Source organism: Salmo trutta, chromosome 9, assembly GCF_901001165.1.
Source record: "Salmo trutta chromosome 9, fSalTru1.1, whole genome shotgun sequence".
Lineage (NCBI taxonomy): Eukaryota > Metazoa > Chordata > Actinopteri > Salmoniformes > Salmonidae > Salmo > Salmo trutta.
The window spans coordinates 3,507,513-3,525,294 of NC_042965.1; the positions used below are offsets into that span (position 1 = coordinate 3,507,513).

At 41.5% G+C, this 17,782-nt stretch overlaps 1 protein-coding gene across 1 annotated transcript; it reads left to right on the forward strand.

Annotated features, from left to right (window-relative positions):
• Positions 1-2,063: 2,063 nt before the first annotated feature.
• LOC115199744 (aquaporin-3) lies at positions 2,064-11,992 on the forward strand. Its single transcript, XM_029762140.1, has 6 exons — positions 2,064-2,324; positions 9,619-9,745; positions 9,932-10,069; positions 10,234-10,349; positions 10,456-10,673; positions 10,919-11,992. The coding sequence occupies exons 1-6, from the start codon at positions 2,217-2,219 to the stop codon at positions 11,106-11,108; spliced, it is 897 nt and encodes a 298-aa protein (XP_029618000.1). The 5' UTR covers positions 2,064-2,216; the 3' UTR covers positions 11,109-11,992.
• The last annotated feature ends 5,790 nt before the right edge of the window (positions 11,993-17,782 follow it).

Consider the following 17,782-nt stretch of genomic DNA (forward strand, 5'->3'; position numbering starts at 1 on the left):
TCCAGGAAGCAATTTGCATACAGTTTGAAAAGGGAGAATGCTAAATTGGGCAGTTGGAAAATAAAAACACACGCTCCATTTCACTTTGCACATTGCAATTAATCTTTTGCCATTTTTATTTACCATTTGCAATGATCAATTTTCATTTTTAACATTGCAATTTCATTGTGGCATGAATCATGTGCACAAATATGAAAATATAAATGCGTTCATCATTTTCACATTTCAATTGAGCATTTAAGCATTGCATTTTTGAACTGGCAGTGACTCCCCTCCATATATGCCTGCTAAATGTATTTTCATCTTGAAACTTTCTTTGGAAGAAAGTCCTTGTGATTGGGATTCCTGCTAGTGCTATGTTTAGCTCACTCAACTTCATTATCCCGCGGGGGATATTAATTTGGTCATCACACTGTACACAGACATTGGAAAGCGACAATCGCCATGAATGTGTGTAAAAAATGTGTTGACATACTGACTAGATGTTGAGGAAATTCCAAGGAGAGGCGACGTGTTATACCTAATCAAGCTCCATTGTGTCCATCTCCCACATAATCATGTCACAATGGACAGATAATTGTCCGGACTTATTTTGTCCTCGCCCAATGTTGTTAGCTATCTATTTATTACAGGATTTCCTGCTCGAATCGTGACTCCTCGCACGTTGGGAATTATCTGGTTACCTGGTTCAACCTTTTCAACAAATTGGTCTTTGACTTTATTTATCGTGTCCCCACAACTGCTTGCCTAACCGGCTGTAACTGAAGTTTGAACTTCGTTTTAAAGTAATAACTTGCTTTTGACTTGACTGTTGCATATTTTCCAGTTTGGGATGTTTTATCACCATTCATCAGTGATTTATGTCGTTTTGTCGACATAAACACTTAGAATGTTAGATCTGCACTGAGTATCCCTTAATTGAACAAATACTTTGGGAAAATGAGCCCATCTATGTGATGCTGAAGTAGTGATGAGATGTGAGACCTGCTGAAGTAAAGGGTTGTCCCGAAAGACTTGATCAGGGTGGGCAGTGTACCGCATAATCCAGCTCCTAAGAGGCTATTTCCATCATCAGTCTGTCAACGATTGTGTTACGAAAACATATTTCACAAAAATGTCACCTATTCCAAAACTGGATTTATGGTCATGTGAGGAATGACACACGCTTGATCTCAGGTTCACCAACCATCCTCTTAGAAGGAGCTGGTCTAGCATGTGTCTGTGTGTAGTCATGGTGAGGAACTCTTTAGTTTTACACTGTCAATGCAAAAGCTCCACAGCTGTTAAAGTTGAATGTCTTCTTTTTCGATATCAGACCTGCCTAATTCTCATATGAAACACTTTTTGTGTTCCTAATTCTCACTTTTTGTCTTTAATTGGCTAAACTAACATTCTGTTACATCTGACTCCAGAGTGATCTGTTCTTGCAATTTGTAGTCTATGACATTTCAGATTTAGATATGATCATTTTTGACAAAGTAGTTTGTGCGTCGTGAACTACTTTTTCTAAGCTTAATTAACTTAAGTTACTATCTTTTTCTTAATAATTCCTCTTAAAGGTAACTTTAGTGAAGCTTACTTCTTCCAGTGTGAAGTCATTGATAGCTTGGTAAACTATATTTTCAGAGTAGCTTCCCCAACACTGGTTACAATATAAAATACAATGTTGGATATAGCAGATAACAGAAAAAAAACATGAAGGTAGATCATATTTGATCAAGAAGTGAATGCAATCTATGCTGTCGGAGTCAAGTGGAATGCAATGTACTCCAGTGCCTCAACAGAATAGACAACGTTATTGATGTTAGAAGCAAACCTTTTGAGCAGTTATGGGGAAATGACTCACTCCTCTTCAAACCAGACAAAGCAAGAAAAAAAACATGGTGATAAAGTTTCAGGCAGAGAGGAATAAAACAGGATGGACGAAAAGGAGAAGAGAGTGAGAAACAGAGACAGACAGGGAGAGGGTGTGTTTGAATCAGTGAGAAAGATCAGAGGATGTGAGAGTTATGAGGGAAAGAGAGAGACGGAGGGAGTGAGAGAAGGAAGAGCGAGAGTAGGGAGGGTTCAAGGGGGCTGGCTTTGGCAGGAACCACAGGAGGTCCAGGTCCTATAAGAGGAGGCCACTGCATTAGCCATCACACACACACAGTAGGACCTACCTACCTGCTGTCACCCAGTCATAATACAGGAGGTTAGCTGATCAGCACTGAACCATGGGAAAACAGAAGATATTCATGGACAAGCTGGCACAGACTTTCCAGATCCGTAACTTGCTGCTGCGCCAGGCCATGGCAGAGTGTCTGGGTACCCTCATCCTGGTGGTAAGAGCTCTGCGATCTTTTCACCTCACTGACGTCCTAATTTACCATATTGATGTTCAAGTTATCCTCACTCAAGCCTTTCTCAGAAGAGTAGATTGCATGTTTTTCTGTGATGATTCATTGACACAAGAAATATTAGTTTGTGCGTATTCAAACCTCGACAAAATACTACTGGATTAACAATAACCTGTGTATCGACTATTGTTGTTATGCCAAGATGTGAGAGTGATGGACACTGGTAAGTGAAACCAACATCAGTGAGCTGCTCACAATAGATCTTCCTCCACTGTCCATGTCCCCATACCGGTCTCGAACCAGTGTTCCTCTGCTCATAAACACGCGACCATCTTCCTTGACAACGTAACAACTGTTTGAGCTATACAAAAGGTACCAATTGGATTGCTCCATCGGCAATATTTCAAGCTAGATGTGGAGTGTACTTACGCCACGTTCTTAACTCCATTAGATAAGTTCAGCATGGCTTTACAGCTTGTGCTAGCCTTTGCACTTGACCTCAAATTCTCTGGGGTCGGGAATGTGAGCCTCATATAGGCACCTATAAATTACACTCCTTGAGTGTGTATGAAAATATGATTGCTCTTGTTGACAAGAACATGGACACATGATCTTTACTCTGCATAATGATCCAGGACTCACCTTGCAACCTCGTGCTCTTCTGCTGTCGTATTTGAAGTGTGTGCATGTTTACAGTCGCTAATGAAATAGTCTTTCACATTTTTCTGCCTTTTAAAGGAAATTTAAAAAGGGAAAAAATGATTTTATTTTCTCTACCGATATACACAACCTACATTTTCAAAGTCAAAGAAAATTATTAAAAAGTTACGTTTTCAGGAGATTATGCCGGATTTTTCCTTTAACTTTTTACCTGAGCTTTTCTCCTTTCTGTGGATATGGCCAGTACAGGTAGTCAGTGCAGATAGGCCATACAGATAGTACAGGTAGCCATTGATTAGCTATTCAGCAGTCTAATTAATTGATAGAAGCTGTCTCAGAGCGTGTTGGACTTACACAATAAACATCTTGGCACCATGATGTTCAAATAAACATATTTTATTTTAATTTATTTTTAGCCTCAGTTTTTTAATTATTCCTGCACCGTGCGAGTCTCGATCTCTTCCGGTATTCTCATTTTGATTCCTACGCACCTGGAACTGAAAATATTTAGTATAAAGGACCGTATAGTAGCACAGACGGTCTCCTATCAATTACATTCAACTGGTAAAAGTTGATTGTGATATGATTAAGTCTTTGGCAATTTTCTGGGCCTTTCTTAGACACCGCCTGGTATAAAGGTCCTGGATGGCAGAGAGCTCGGCCCTAGTGATGTATTGGGCCATCCGCACCACCCTTTGTAGAGCCTTGCTGTCGAGGGTGGTGCAGTTCGCCATACCAGGCGGTGATGCAGCCAGTCAAGATGCTCTCAATGGTGCAGCTGTAGAACTTCTTGAGGATCTGAGGTCCCATGTCAAATCTCTTCAGGAGGAAGAGTTACTGTTGGGCCCTCTTCAAGACTGCAGGTGTGTTTGGTCCATGTTAAAGGGATAATTCATCCCAAATCTATATTTGGATAGCATTTCCCATAATTCCCCTTGAGTTATGTCTTAAGGCCCATGGTGACAGAATCCCCAATAATCCATTATTTACTTCTGGTTACAACCTGGAGTTAGCATATTAGCATCGTCAGATTTCATGAATGTAATAAGACAGATCGATGTTAGCAAAGCTGCACCGCAAGCCAAAACTTTATCAAATACTCACAAAGAACCTGACCATGTTTATTCCCTTCGAGAATGTAGTTATTTCTGCAATAAGTCACATTTTCGAATGTTTGATACCTTCTATGTTTACTGTTCAGTTTTGTTCACACCTGTTAATCAATACATGTCTATTTCCTGCCCCAGGGGGAGTGTCTTTACTTGCATCACTTTTAGCTATCTACGCCCCATTGTTTGGACATTAGAACCTTGTTTGTTAGGGAGAGATAATAACCGAAAGAACTGAGATATGTCTGACTGCTTAGAGGAAGAGGCAGAGCCCCCCCCCCCCACCTGTTTCCTGTAGTCCACGTTCCGCTCATTGGTCTTGCTGACGTTGAGGGAGAGATTGTTGTCTCTGACCTCCTCCCTGTAGGCTGTTTCATCGCTGTCGGCCTACCACCATCGTGTCATCGTGATGGTGTTGGAGTCATGCGTGGCCACGCAGTCGTGAGTGAAAAGGGAGTACAGGACCGTGCTAGGCACACACCCCTGTGAGGCCCCCGTGTTGAGGGTCAGTGTGACCAGAGGTGTTGTTGCCTACTTGTAGCTTGGAGGGGACTATTATGTTGAATGATGAGCTATAGTCCATTAACAGCATTCTCACAGGTATTCCTCTTGTCCAGGTGGGAAATTGTGTCATCTGTGGATCTGTTGGAGCGGGAATGTGAATTGGATTGGTGTGTGTGTGTGTAGAGCTTTAAGTTGGCTTTAATGGAACTGACAGATTAAATCTTCCCTCGGTTACTGACAGACCTTAGCCATCCGCCATGTTAAATAAACAAACAAGACAAACTAAACAACCCCTGCAATTTGTTTCTTTATCTTGCTCTAGCAGTAAATGGCCACTTAAGAAAATGGGTAGTAGTACTTTAAGCACCTACCAGATAATACAGCTAGTGTGGCCTACAACCTGCAGGCTTTTTAGGCTGTTAAGTTTCACTTTTTTGCTCTGAGAGAAAGAGTTGTTAGAGAGATGACTCAGTCTTACTCACGGTCGCAGGCTCTCTCACACCTGTTTTACAAAGCGTTTATTCATTGCCTAATGTTATTGCAGTACATTTTCTCATGCCGCGACAGGATCTCTACAATCGATGTCCATCTAGAAAAGCCTTGCATTGGTTCGCTAAAACGGGACCAACTTTCAGCGTCAGAAAAGGAACACAAGCGGCAGAAACTTGTTGCACCAGTTAAGCGTTGTCGTAAAAGTACTATTTATTATAAGATAGTAAATAGACGTAGACAGGTGTTACACTGCTGATAAGAAAATGATGTAAATCTCCAGCAGGAGCATGGATGGAAAAGCACTGTGTATTAAACCTGTTACGTCACTGTCTAAGGCACTAGTAGCAGGTGTGGCATGTCTATTTAATAAGTGCTATGTCAAACATGGATTGCAGTATTGGGAGTGACAGCAACAGCGCAATGGGTGAAACCTGAACATGCCAAATATATTCACGCCCTCCAGGACATATATAGACGTCACCTGTCTTCAAGATATACTAATGACTGACTAATGTGATGACTGCGTGAACAGACAGGCGCTTTTGACTGATACTCAGGTAAAGGGAGGCGGAGGAAGGAAGGATGGGCAGGGTGTGGTCCCGTGTGGCTCAGTTGGTAGAGCATGGTGTTTGCAACGCCAGGGTTGTGGGTTCGATTCCCACGGGGGACCAGTACGAAAAAAAAATAAAATATGTATGAAATGTATGCATTCACTACGGTAAGTCACTACTGTAAGTCGCTCTGCTAAATGACTAAAATGTAAAATGTGTGTTTGTGTGTTTCGTGTATGTGACAGGTAACGTGTGTGTGCGTATTACATTTGTCATGCACAGAGCTATACCCATGCATATGGAGAACAGATCTCAGCAATAGCAGGATTTGGAAAATAGTCAAACTAAACGACAGTTGTTGATTAGACATGGCTGTGGTATTTCTGTGGTGTCTCTGTGGACATGGTCAAAGGGGAGACAACAGGCACTATTTGTCCCTGAAGGCCAGCGGGGTGACAGGTCTTTCCTGAGATCTCCCACTGGGCAAAAACTGGTTGAATCAACATTGAATACATGTCATTTCAACAAACAAAATAAAATTGTGATGACGCTTAATGAACATGGAAAACCGATTTGGATTTACAAAAAGTAACGTTAAAAAAAATGTTTTGAGTTGCTTTTTCACACAACTTTTAACCTAAATCCAATGACATAGTGTTGAATTCACCTTAGTTGACAACTTAACCAAATGTAAATCAAAACTAAACATTGAACTGACGACTGTTCCCAGTGGACTAACTGTGTCACCTTTGTGTGACAGGTGGTTGGACACATGTCCTTCTGGCCCCAGCGATGGTGTGCATGTGCACCATCCAGAGAACAATGCAGTCCTTACATAAACCCAAGAGCTGGGGGGGGAAACAACAGCGATAAGCTTTCTCTTTATATTACAGCTCCATCTATGAAACAGTCATTGTGTGCTATTCTTTGCTTAAATTGAAGGGATGAGAGACCACATGCTGCCACACGAAACCATGGCTTAACACCCCAACTCATGACTTCCATGCCATGTTACTAGGAGTGACGCTCCACTGGAAAAAAGTTTGACGACTTCTTCACACAGTATTTTATTCACACACTTCACTCTTCACATTTCCCTTTGTCCCAATAACAGTTTTAATGTATATGGATGTTGGAAAAGACTGACGGCAACAAAAGCTACCCCGAGATTTCCTCTCCCTGTGACTTCTTCCCTCCCTCCATTGCTGTTCACTAAAAGGGAACGCATGAGTGACCAGGTGTATCGGTAGACACTCAGAATGAGGACACAGCATGAACTGCCTGACAGTCTGGGGGAGTAAGTGTGCAATGTAGTCATGTAATGTCATGGCGTAATGCTGTCCTGACATGCTGTCGCTATCACCACCAGGCCACTTAGAGAGCTGTGATTTAATTTAGGACATTATCTTGTTAGGTGCTGTCTTTTAAGTCATTTCTTACAGCATCATGAATCTTAATGAATAACCTTTTGGTGGAATTTGATCAGGCTAATTCAGTTGGCATTTGGCTCCATACTGACATGTTATCAGATGCTTCTGACATTAAGATCCCTTTGACATTTAACTTCATGTCTAACTAAAGATGGGCCCCTCTGAAGATGTGGTATTTTTCCAGCCAATCGGAAGCATGAGGCCCGCGGGGCTAATCAGGAGCCAGAGTTTACACTGACCCCAGTGATGTTAAACCATCCACTAGATGCCAAGCCCTCTGTCGAGACAGTTCCTTGCAGCTCATCTCAACGAATGTGCCCTGTGGTCTGAGAGCAATTCATCTGCTTCAGGGGGCCTTGCGACTGGCTGTTTCAGCACATGCCACACACTACTGTTATCCCCATAGTAATGGACACACACACACACAAGTTGGCGTGCAAACACATTGCGGTATGACCACCTTGGCAACTCTATAGCTAATTCACGACCATGACAGCAGCTCCCGAAACTGACTTCCTCTCACTGCATCAATCCTTGTTTCCATTCTAGAGCATATAAAACGAGGTGTTTCCTGCCAGCGTAAACATATCAGGGCGTAAATATGTAGTACACTTGTTTTTATCAGATACATCGGTGTCTGAAAAATGACCATAATTTGGACTGGGACAATCAAATGTCAACACGGACAACAATTTCACAATTTCCTCCCCTTATACCTGTTAATACACAATAGAGCCCATTTAAATCATCATGGCAACCAGTTTCACTGATAATGATTGTATTCCCTTTCTGACCTGCACATACCTTCAGGGATGAAAAGTAGTAAATCTAGGATATCCATTTGTGTATCATGTATACTGACAAAGCCTCTTGAGTGACTTGTGAAAGTATTCACCCCCCTTGGCATTTTTCCTATTTTGTTGCCTTACAACCTGGAATTAAAATAGATTTTTTGGGGGGGGTTTGTATCATTTCATTTACACAACACGCCGACCACTTTGAAGATGCAAAATATTTTTTTATTGTGAAACAAACAAGAAATAAGACAACTAGCCCCTGGGATTTTTGCCCATTCTTCGAGGCAACACTGCTGCAGCTCCTTCAAATTGGATGGGTTCTGCTGAAGTACAGAAATCTTTTAGTCATACCACAGATTCTCAATTGGATTGAGGTCTGGGCTTTGACTAGGCCATTCCAAGACATTTAAATGTTTCCCCTTAAACCACTTGAGTGTTGCTTTAGCAGTATGCTTAGGGTCATTGTCCTGCTGGAAGGTGAACCTCTGTCCAAGTCTCAAATCTCTGGAAGACTGAAACAGGTTTCCCTCAAGAATTTTCCTGTATTTAGCGCTATCTATTATTTCTTCAATGCTGACCAGATTCCCAGTCCCTGCCGATGAAAAACATCCCCACAGCATGATGCTGCCACCACCATGCTTTACTGTGGGGATGGTGTTCTCGGGTTGATGAGAGGTGTTGGGTTTGCACCAGACATAGCGTTTTCCTTGATGGCCAAAAAGCTCAATATTAGTCTCATCTGACCAGAGTACCTTCTTCCATATGTTTGGGGAGTCTCCCACATGCCTTTTGGCGAACACCAAACGTGTTTGCTTATTTTTTTCTTTAAGCAATGGCTTTTTTTCTGGCCACTCTTCCGTAAAGCCCATCTCTGTGGAGTGTACGGCTTAAAGTGGTCCTATGGACAGATACTCCAATGTCCGCTGTGGAGCTTTGCAGCTTCTTCAGGGTTGTCTTTTGTCTCTTTGTTGCTTCTCTGATTAATGCCCTCCTTGCCTGGTCCTTGAGTTTTGCCCTGTCTTGGCAGGTTTGTTGTGGTGCCATGTTCAATCCATTTTTTAATAATCGGTTTAATGGTGCTCCATGGGATGTTCAAAGTTTCAGATATTTTTTTAGAACCCAACCCTGATCTGTATTTCTACACAACTTTTTGTACCTGACCTTGGTCTTCATGGTGCTGCTTGCTTAGTGGTGTTGCAGACTCTGGGGACTTTCAGAACAGGTGTTAATATACTGAGATCATGTGACAGATCATGTGACACTTAGATTGCACACAGGTGGACTTTAACTAATTATGTGACTTCTGAAGGTAATTGGTTGCACCAGATTGTACTTAAGGGATTCATAGCAAAATGGGTGAATACATATGCACGCACCACTTTTCCGTTTTGTAATTTGTATTTAAAAAAAAACAATTTTTTTTTTTTTTTTTACTTCACCAATAGGGACTGTTTTGTGAATGTCCATTACATAAAATCCAAATAAAAATCCATTTAAATTACAGGTTGTAATGCAACAAAATAGGAAAAACGCCAAGAGGGATGAATACTTTTGCAAGGCACTGTATTGCAGTGTGTTAACATAGCAATGAGTAAATATTTGCCTCTGCTCTGGCTTTAAACACATCGAGTACTCCTCATATGCAGTCATTACAATCTTTTTTTTTTACAGACAATGTTGATGATCATTGTTTGTTGGTACCCATGTAATTTTTTTTGTCTCTTCCCTCTTAACAGATGTTTGGTTGTGGTGCAGTGGCTCAGCTGGTGCTTAGTGGAGGATCTCATGGCATGTTCCTAACCGTCAACTTTGCTTTCGGCTTCGCTGCCACCCTAGGGATCCTGGTCTGTGGCCAGGTATCAGGTACAAACCTCATATTAGCAATACATGCGCATTAATTACCTCACCAACATGTTTAGGTGTAGAGGTTCTCCTCGAGCAGATTTGTTCCCATGAGTTGTTCCTAGGCTGAGTCATGTCTCTAAGTCTTGATGCTAAATGTCTGTCCTGCTTTGATGTTAACAATCTCTCAACATGTGTGTTTCCTAGGAGGACATCTCAATCCGGCAGTGACCTTTGCCCTCTGCCTGCTTGGGAGAGAACGCTGGAGAAAGTTCCCAGTCTACTTCGTCTTCCAGACACTGGGAGCTTTCCTGGGCTCCGGGATCATCTTTGGTCTGTACTATGGTGAGTCCTCGGGACTGTCCAGGGATGGACAGCATGCATCTGTTGCAGTCAACTCTTTGAAAAGTCTTAACTTAGACAAAAGGTCGAATCTGTGTACAGCGTAACACCTCGTTACAGTTGATGTTATATCATTGTGTGTGTGTGTGTGTGTATTCTCCTCTCAGACGCTCTGTTGAACTATGCTGGAGAACTCATTGTTACCGGGCCCAACGCCACCGCTGGCATCTTCGCCACCTACCCTGGCAAACATCTCACATTGGTCAACGGCTTCTTCGACCAGGTAAGCCCCTTTCTTCCGCATACAACCCCCAAACTGGTTGGATCAGGAATTATAACTACTAGTATATTCGGAATTCTCCACGTTAATGGAGGTATCTCTATCCCAGACGATTGGCACTGCAGCATTGATCGTGTGTATCCTGGCCATCGTGGACCCCCATAACAATCCCATTCCCCAGGGCCTGGAGGCCTTCACGGTGGGCTTTGTGGTGCTGGTCATCGGCCTGTCCATGGGCTTCAACTCTGGCTACGCTGTCAACCCTGCCAGGGACCTGGGGCCACGCCTCTTTACCTCTCTGGCAGGCTGGGGTACCGAGGTCTTCACGTGAGTCCTCCCCCAATCCTCTTTCTCTCTCTGCATGCATCTGGTTCTCTCTTCACCTCTCTGCCCTCTTCACATGTATTCTACCACTATACATCTACCACTCGGTATCCATTTCCTGGTTAGAGGTTTGTACATTATTGATATAATGATTAAACAAAATGGGAGATGGTGATGATGGATAAATTCTCTCTCGCACAACTTCTTGGATTTGTCTCTCTCTCACTCTCTCGCTCTCTTTCTCTCAGTGCCAATAAGTGCTGGTTCCTGGTGCCCATCTTCGCCCCATTCCTGGGAGCCATCATTGGTGTGGTGGTCTATCAGCTGATGGTTGGCTTTCATCAGGAGGGAGAGGTTCGTGACAGGAAGAGCCAGGAGGAGAGAGTCAAACTGGCCAACATGAACCCAAAGGATGCCCTAAAGGAAGAGATGTTATGAGCCTCAAAACCTCCACCACTACCAGCATCCCATACCCCTAAGCTCAGCCTCAGTGGGGTACAGTATGGTCTCCTTGAGGGCCGGTGGGTCCCTTTTCACTCTTAACTTTGACGGCTGTGTGTCTGTTAGTCTGTAAGGAGACAACTACAGTACGCACACACATTATGGACATCAATCTTTCTCTAAAATGTTGTCACAGTATATCTGTCTCTAGGCGTCCTTTGTCTTACATTGTAGCTGTACTGTGTCCTTAAGTAAGAGGGGAGAAAGTAAAGACTCAAACACAGAATTATATTAATTCAAAATGTTTGGAAACAATGGAAGTTTATAGCCTAGTGTCTTTAGCTCTTCTGTTTGGACAGTATTTTATGTTTTATACTAACATAGCGTTTTAATGATCCCGTTGTATTTATATGCTGTAGACAGATTGTACATGTGTCCCGATCAAATGAAATGTGTACGTTTTAGTGAGTCCATGAATTTCAATGTCAACCAGAGGCCTCATGTCCTAAGATTTTTATACTTTTTATTTTTTATTAATTACTAAACATAATTTTTAAGCCCACGTTTTATCAGAATTATTTATTTAAAAAAATCTGTCAGTGGTTTCCTCCCTAGTAAGCGGTTGCTTCCAAGGTGCACCATGGCGCAAAGATATGCTTGGCAGGATGCTATATACTCTAGTGTCTGCAGACAGTATCGTCAGTGGAGGAAGCAGAGAGAATGTTGAGTGACACACACAGATTTGATTTCAGCTGCCAGTGAGGGGTAGGACTTGCAGGAGGTATGATTGTAAATTAATTTGATCAAGCTATGTAGCCTATTGATTCCTTCCTGATGAATAAATAAAACAGTTTTGTTGTGTCTCTATAATACTAACCACAGTTCTTAAGGACTCAATGAGCATCATTCATTAAAATGGCAATTGAACAGGTAAAGAGGCATGCTTAGATAACCTATGCAGAACAATATACATATTTTTTTATTATATTTTTACATAGAATTGGGCATAATGATTATGGCTCTAGATTGCAGGAAAAAGCTGTTTGAGGTGTTTGGAAAATGTTGTTTAGCAGATGTTATTGTGGGTGAGGCGAAATGCTTGTGTTCCTAGTTCTAACAGTGCAGTAATATCTAATAATACACACAACTCTAAAAGTAAAATAACGGAAGTAAGATATATATATATATATATATTTATATTTATATTAGGATGAGCAATGTTGGAGTCCGGAATAGGTATATGTGTATATATACAGGGTTGGGGTGTAACGGATTACATTTAATCCAAGAAGGAGAGTGATGGAGTGCTGCATCAAATGACCGGGTCTCCACAATCACTCGACCTCAACCCAATTGAGATGGTTTGGGATGAGTTGGACCACAGAGTGAAGGAAAAGCAGCTAACAAGTGCTCAGCATATGTGGGAACTCCTTCAAGACTGTTGGAAAAGCATTCCAGGTGAAACTGGTTGAGAGAATGCCAAGAGTGTGCAAAGCTGTCATCAAGGCAAAGGGTGGCTACTTTGAATAATCTCACAAATAAAATATATATTTTTTGGTTTAACACTTTTTTTGGTTACTACATGATTCCCTATGTGTTATTTCATAGTTTGGAAGTCTTCACTATTATTCTACAGTGTAGAAAATATTAAAAATAAAGAAAAACCCTTGAATGAGTAGGTGTGTCCAAACTTTTGACTGGTACTGTGTTTATATATATATATATATATATATATATGTGTGTGTGTGTGTGTGTACATGTGTTTTTCTTCTGCATACCTCTTAACCTGTCCAATTATCCTTTTAATGAGGGTGTCATTCTGACTGTTGTAAATCACACATCTCAATGTACTGCACTAACATGGCTAGGATATTACATCCAAATTGCAACACAGTACATGGGATCATAACACACATCATCAATACATGTGGTATATATCATGGCATCATAATTAATACACATATCATAATATTAGCATAAGGTGCCAGATTACATTTAAACAAATTATTTTTCTGAGCTGTCTGTATCTTCCTGATCCTACGTATGTGTTTTCTCATAGTTTTGATGTCTTATTATTATTCTACAATGTGGAAATAAAGACCAATCCTGGAATGAGTAGGTGTGTCCAAACTTTTGACTGGTACTGTATATATATCCATAGATTCTTGAAGAATATAACTTGTAAATGCCTCATGAGCTTAGTTCAACTGTCATACTCCATGAGAACCCAAAACATAAGCTTGTTTTACTCCAATGTTTATAAACATTGTAAATGTAAACAAACACTATAAAGCCTCATAACATGGTTAAAACTAGACTTTTTATATAATGGATGGTCAATCCTTGCATCCATAGCTCTGTCTATTCCTCTGAGAGTGGTTATATTTCTCCAGGCCCATCCCTCATCTTTTTACCAAAAGAGAGGCTGGGCGACCATTTGGTTATTGTTTCATCTGTGGATTTGCCCTTTAAACAGCTGCATATTATCAAGATATCAAAGTGTCACCAACAAAAGGTCAACAAAAGGCCTATAGCAAATGCAGCAGCATTTGGCATAAATTTTTCACATGTAAATAGCACTTTTCAGTAGCGCTCAAAGCATGCCATTCCATGAGTGCAGCATTTATTTTTCAACTCGAATCAATGAGCCCAATCAGTCCTCCATGACAACAGAGTAGGGTTGGCTAATAAATCCTTCGTTTTGGGGTCATGCTCAGGTAAAACAATTTGGCTAATCTATACTTCCATATTTCCAAGTGGTATAACATTTATTGGGCATAATTTAATCGTATTATTATATGTAGTAGAAAGCGATGGGTTAGAAGAAGCCCACGTAACCAACCCATAAAGCAAAATGTAACATCCATATATGGCCAGCTATGTAAACTTTAACACTGATTTATCCTGCAATAGATGTTGTTCAATTGGTAACATACATTTTTGTCTTCTTCTAATGCCTCTTAAGGGGAAAGTAATCTAAAAGTAACAGAATGTAATCAGATTAAGTTACTGAGTTTGGGTAACCCAAAAGTTATGTTACTGATTAGAATTTTGGACAGGTAAGTGTGTGTGTGTGTGTGTGTGTGTGTGTGTGTGTATGTGTGTGTGTGTGTGTGTGTGTGTGTGTGTGTGTGTGTGTGTGTGTATATATAGCGTTCAAGCAGCATCCTTTGATTGTTTCATGGCGACACAGCCCTTTGACATCTCATGGGTCAGAGAGATGATTACCACTCTGTTCCATTCCTTCATCAGCCAAACCTGATGGCTTTCCCAACATATGAATACAATTGAGTTCATTGGGTTCGATTGCCAGCATTTCTTGCTCGTGAATATTTGCAGTATTAAGACATGTCAATAAAACCATTGCCATGTGTCAACTTTACGTGTACTGGTTTTACAGTCAATCAGTTTGTGGTCAACTGCTGATTTCTGTCCTCTGAAAGCAGAAAACACATGACCTGTAACTCTTCATCTGGCTCTTGGTTTTCAACTGGAGAATCTGTACCTTGGTGCTAAATGCCTGTGCTGTGAGGCCATTTGTATTTTGTTAGTTGGGCCAGGGATATTTTTTTTTTACTGTCATTATAAAAAAGTGATTTTTATGATGTGTAAATGTAGGTAATGGGATGAGGTTTCATGTCTTGTCCTGTTCTCTTCTTCTTCTCCTTTCTGACGCCGGGTACTCACACATGACTGTCTGCTCACTCTGCTGCTTGGCAGATAAAGATTGTTGCTTTTTGTCTAAACTCACCCGACGTCCCGTGTTTCTTCATTGTCTAAAAGTATAACACTATGCTATGAACATCCATTCATTTCAACTTCATTTCAATTGAGTGAAAACTGTAGTTTGCTGTGTCAAACCAAGTAAGTCAACTACCAGTTCCTTCTTACTGCAACACAACTTTTTATCCCAAATATCCCTAACAGTAAAGGGACTGGTTATACCCTGCACTTCATTCATACAGGCACTTCCATCATCTGTCCTAAACTGATCTGAATACAGATATTACAGACATATCCTGTCCCAAAGGGCAACAGAAGATGACATGGTTCCTGTTAATAACTCCTTACTACATTCCAACTGAGCTCAATTTTTCCATAGATGTGGCAGTAAACCGTAGTATGCACCTTGTTGTGCATACCTCGATGAGGTTATTTGTTGGATAATGTAAAGTACTGGGGAGAAAAATATAATCCCCCTGAATTTGCATGGTTGAGGTTTTGGCTTGGCAACAGGTCAGAATCATGGTATAACTCATACGATGCGACAGGTCTGAGCAGAAGCAGATACGCACAGGTCATCTGGTGATGTTGTTGCAGATGCAGCGAAATGCTTATGTTTCTACCTCCAACTGGGCAGTAATACCAAACAATACACATAAATCCCAAAAATGTAAATAAAGAAATTAAGAAATATCAGAATGAGCAATGTTAGAGTCCGGAATGTTTATGATGGTGAGAATGTACATTATATGAATAGAAAAGGTGTGTACAGCAGTAGATATACTATAGGATGAGCCTTGACTAGAATACAGTATATACATATGAAATGGGTAAAACAGTCTGTAAACATTATTAAAGTGACCAGTCTTTAATACATGGGGCAGCAAGTCTCTAAGGTGCAGGGTAGAGTAATGGGTGGTAGCCGGCTAGTAACAGTGACTAAGTTCAGGGCAGGGTACTGGGCAGAGGCCGACTAGTGGTGACTATTTAACAGTCTGATGGCCTGGAGATAGAAGCTGTTTTTCAGTCTCTCTTTCCCAGCTTTGATGCATCTGTACTGTCTCCGCCTTCTAGATGGTAGCGGGGTGAACAGGGCGTGGCTCGGGTGGCTGAGGTCCTTGATGATCTTCTCCTTGCTGTGACACCGGGTGCTGTAGATGTCCTGTAGAGCAGGCCGTGTGCCCCTGGTGACGCGTTGGGCTGACCGCACCACCCTCTGGAGAACCCTAACCATTACAATACCACAAGTGTTGCTCTCAAAAGATCAAATTCACTTTAAAGTCTTGCTCAATCTTTGGATTTCTCCCCTGCTTATTGTTGACCTACAAAGACAAAGTATGTTATTGCAGAATGGGATCTGTGCTGTTACATTTTAGTGTCGGTAAATCCGGTAAATAAAACAAACAGCAACCTGTAAATAAATTATATAGAATAAGAGGAAAGGGGAAGTAAGTGGCTAATGAGACAACGAATACAAAGATGATCAAATTCACTTTTACATTTCCATCTTACACGTATCTGTTTTATTGTGTTTGTTGGGTCCTGCTGTGTGATGCACAGGTGTGGAATAAGGACAATAAGCCTGATGTATTTCTTCCTCTGTTAATGCTGTTTGAGTAGAGCAGCAAACACACACACACACACACACACACACACACACACACACACACACAAACACACACACACACACAATCTCTCTCATTCTCTATCTCTCTCTCTTACATGACAGACACACATATTTGGGTCTATAAGTCTGTCATCTTTGTGGCCTGCATTTAGACTGAGCCATGTATCAAATTAGCTGTTCATGAACAAGATCACTAACATATGACTTGATGGTAATGTGTAGTAAACTGTGGGTATGATACAGTAGTTCATTGTGTTGCATGCCATGCATGCCTTCAGGAAGTCTCAAACAGGCACATCAGCTGAGCTTCTCTTACGAACCTCATATCACAGGTGACTGGTGGCACCTTAATTGGGGAGGACGGGCTCAAAGTAATGGAATGAATGTAATGGCATCAAACACATTGTTTCCATATGCTTGATACCATTCCATTCACTCCATTCCAGTCATTATTATGAGCCGTCCTCCCCTCAGCAGCCTCCTGTGCCCCATATTATATTTATGATCTCTTCTCCTTTTGGTAAATGTAGCCTGCCACCTTTCAATACAGTGTATCCACCAGTTCTCTCTCTCTCTGTCTCTCTCCCTCATTCTCTCGCTCTCTCTCTCTCTCTGAGATGTGAGCTAAGCCCAGCAAACCTGGATTCATCCACTAACCGACTGCTACAGCAACTGACTGCCTGTTGTGGGGATGTGTTCTCCATCATAAGCAGCATTCCCTCGGATGCACATCTCCGACTAGATAGGACTCATAACAGTGTTATGCATACCTCCGACTAGACATCCGATAGGAGTCATAACAAATTGTGTGTGACTGCAAGTTACATGCTCATCCAGAGGTGGAAAATGCTTATCCAGAGATGGAGCTCCTTGTGGCCGATGATTTTAATGCAGGAGAACTGAAATCCATCTTACCTCATTTCTACCAGCATGTCACCTGTGCAACTAGAGGCTAAAAAACTCCAGATCACCTTTACTCCACACGCAGAGACTCCTACAAAGCTCTCCCTCCCCCTCCATTTGGCAAATCTGACCATAACTCTATCCTCTTGATTCCTACTTGCAAGCAAAAACTCAAACAGGATGTAGCAGTGACGCGCTCAATACAGAAGTGGTCCGATGAAGTGGATGCTAAGCTACAGGACTGTTTTGATAGCACAGACTGGAATATGTTCCGGGACTCAGCCGATGGCATTGAGGAGTTTACCACACCAGTCACCGGCTTTATTAATAAGTGCATCAATGACGTCGTCCCTACAGTGACCGTATGTACATTGTCGTAGAAAATTGCAAGATTATATTATAATCTTGTATTGCATTC

What these genes read in the sequence shown, in the direction of transcription:
- LOC115199744 (XM_029762140.1), top strand. Translation starts at nt 2,217, where the DNA reads ATGGGAAAACAGAAGATATTCATGGACAAGCTGGCACAGACTTTCCAG. An exon ending in GGTCTGTGGCCAGGTATCAG is followed by an intron (nt 9,746 to 9,931) that starts GTACAAACCTCA and finishes TGTGTTTCCTAG; the next exon opens with GAGGACATCTCAATCCGGCA. An exon ending in TCAACGGCTTCTTCGACCAG is followed by an intron (nt 10,350 to 10,455) that starts GTAAGCCCCTTT and finishes TCTCTATCCCAG; the next exon opens with ACGATTGGCACTGCAGCATT.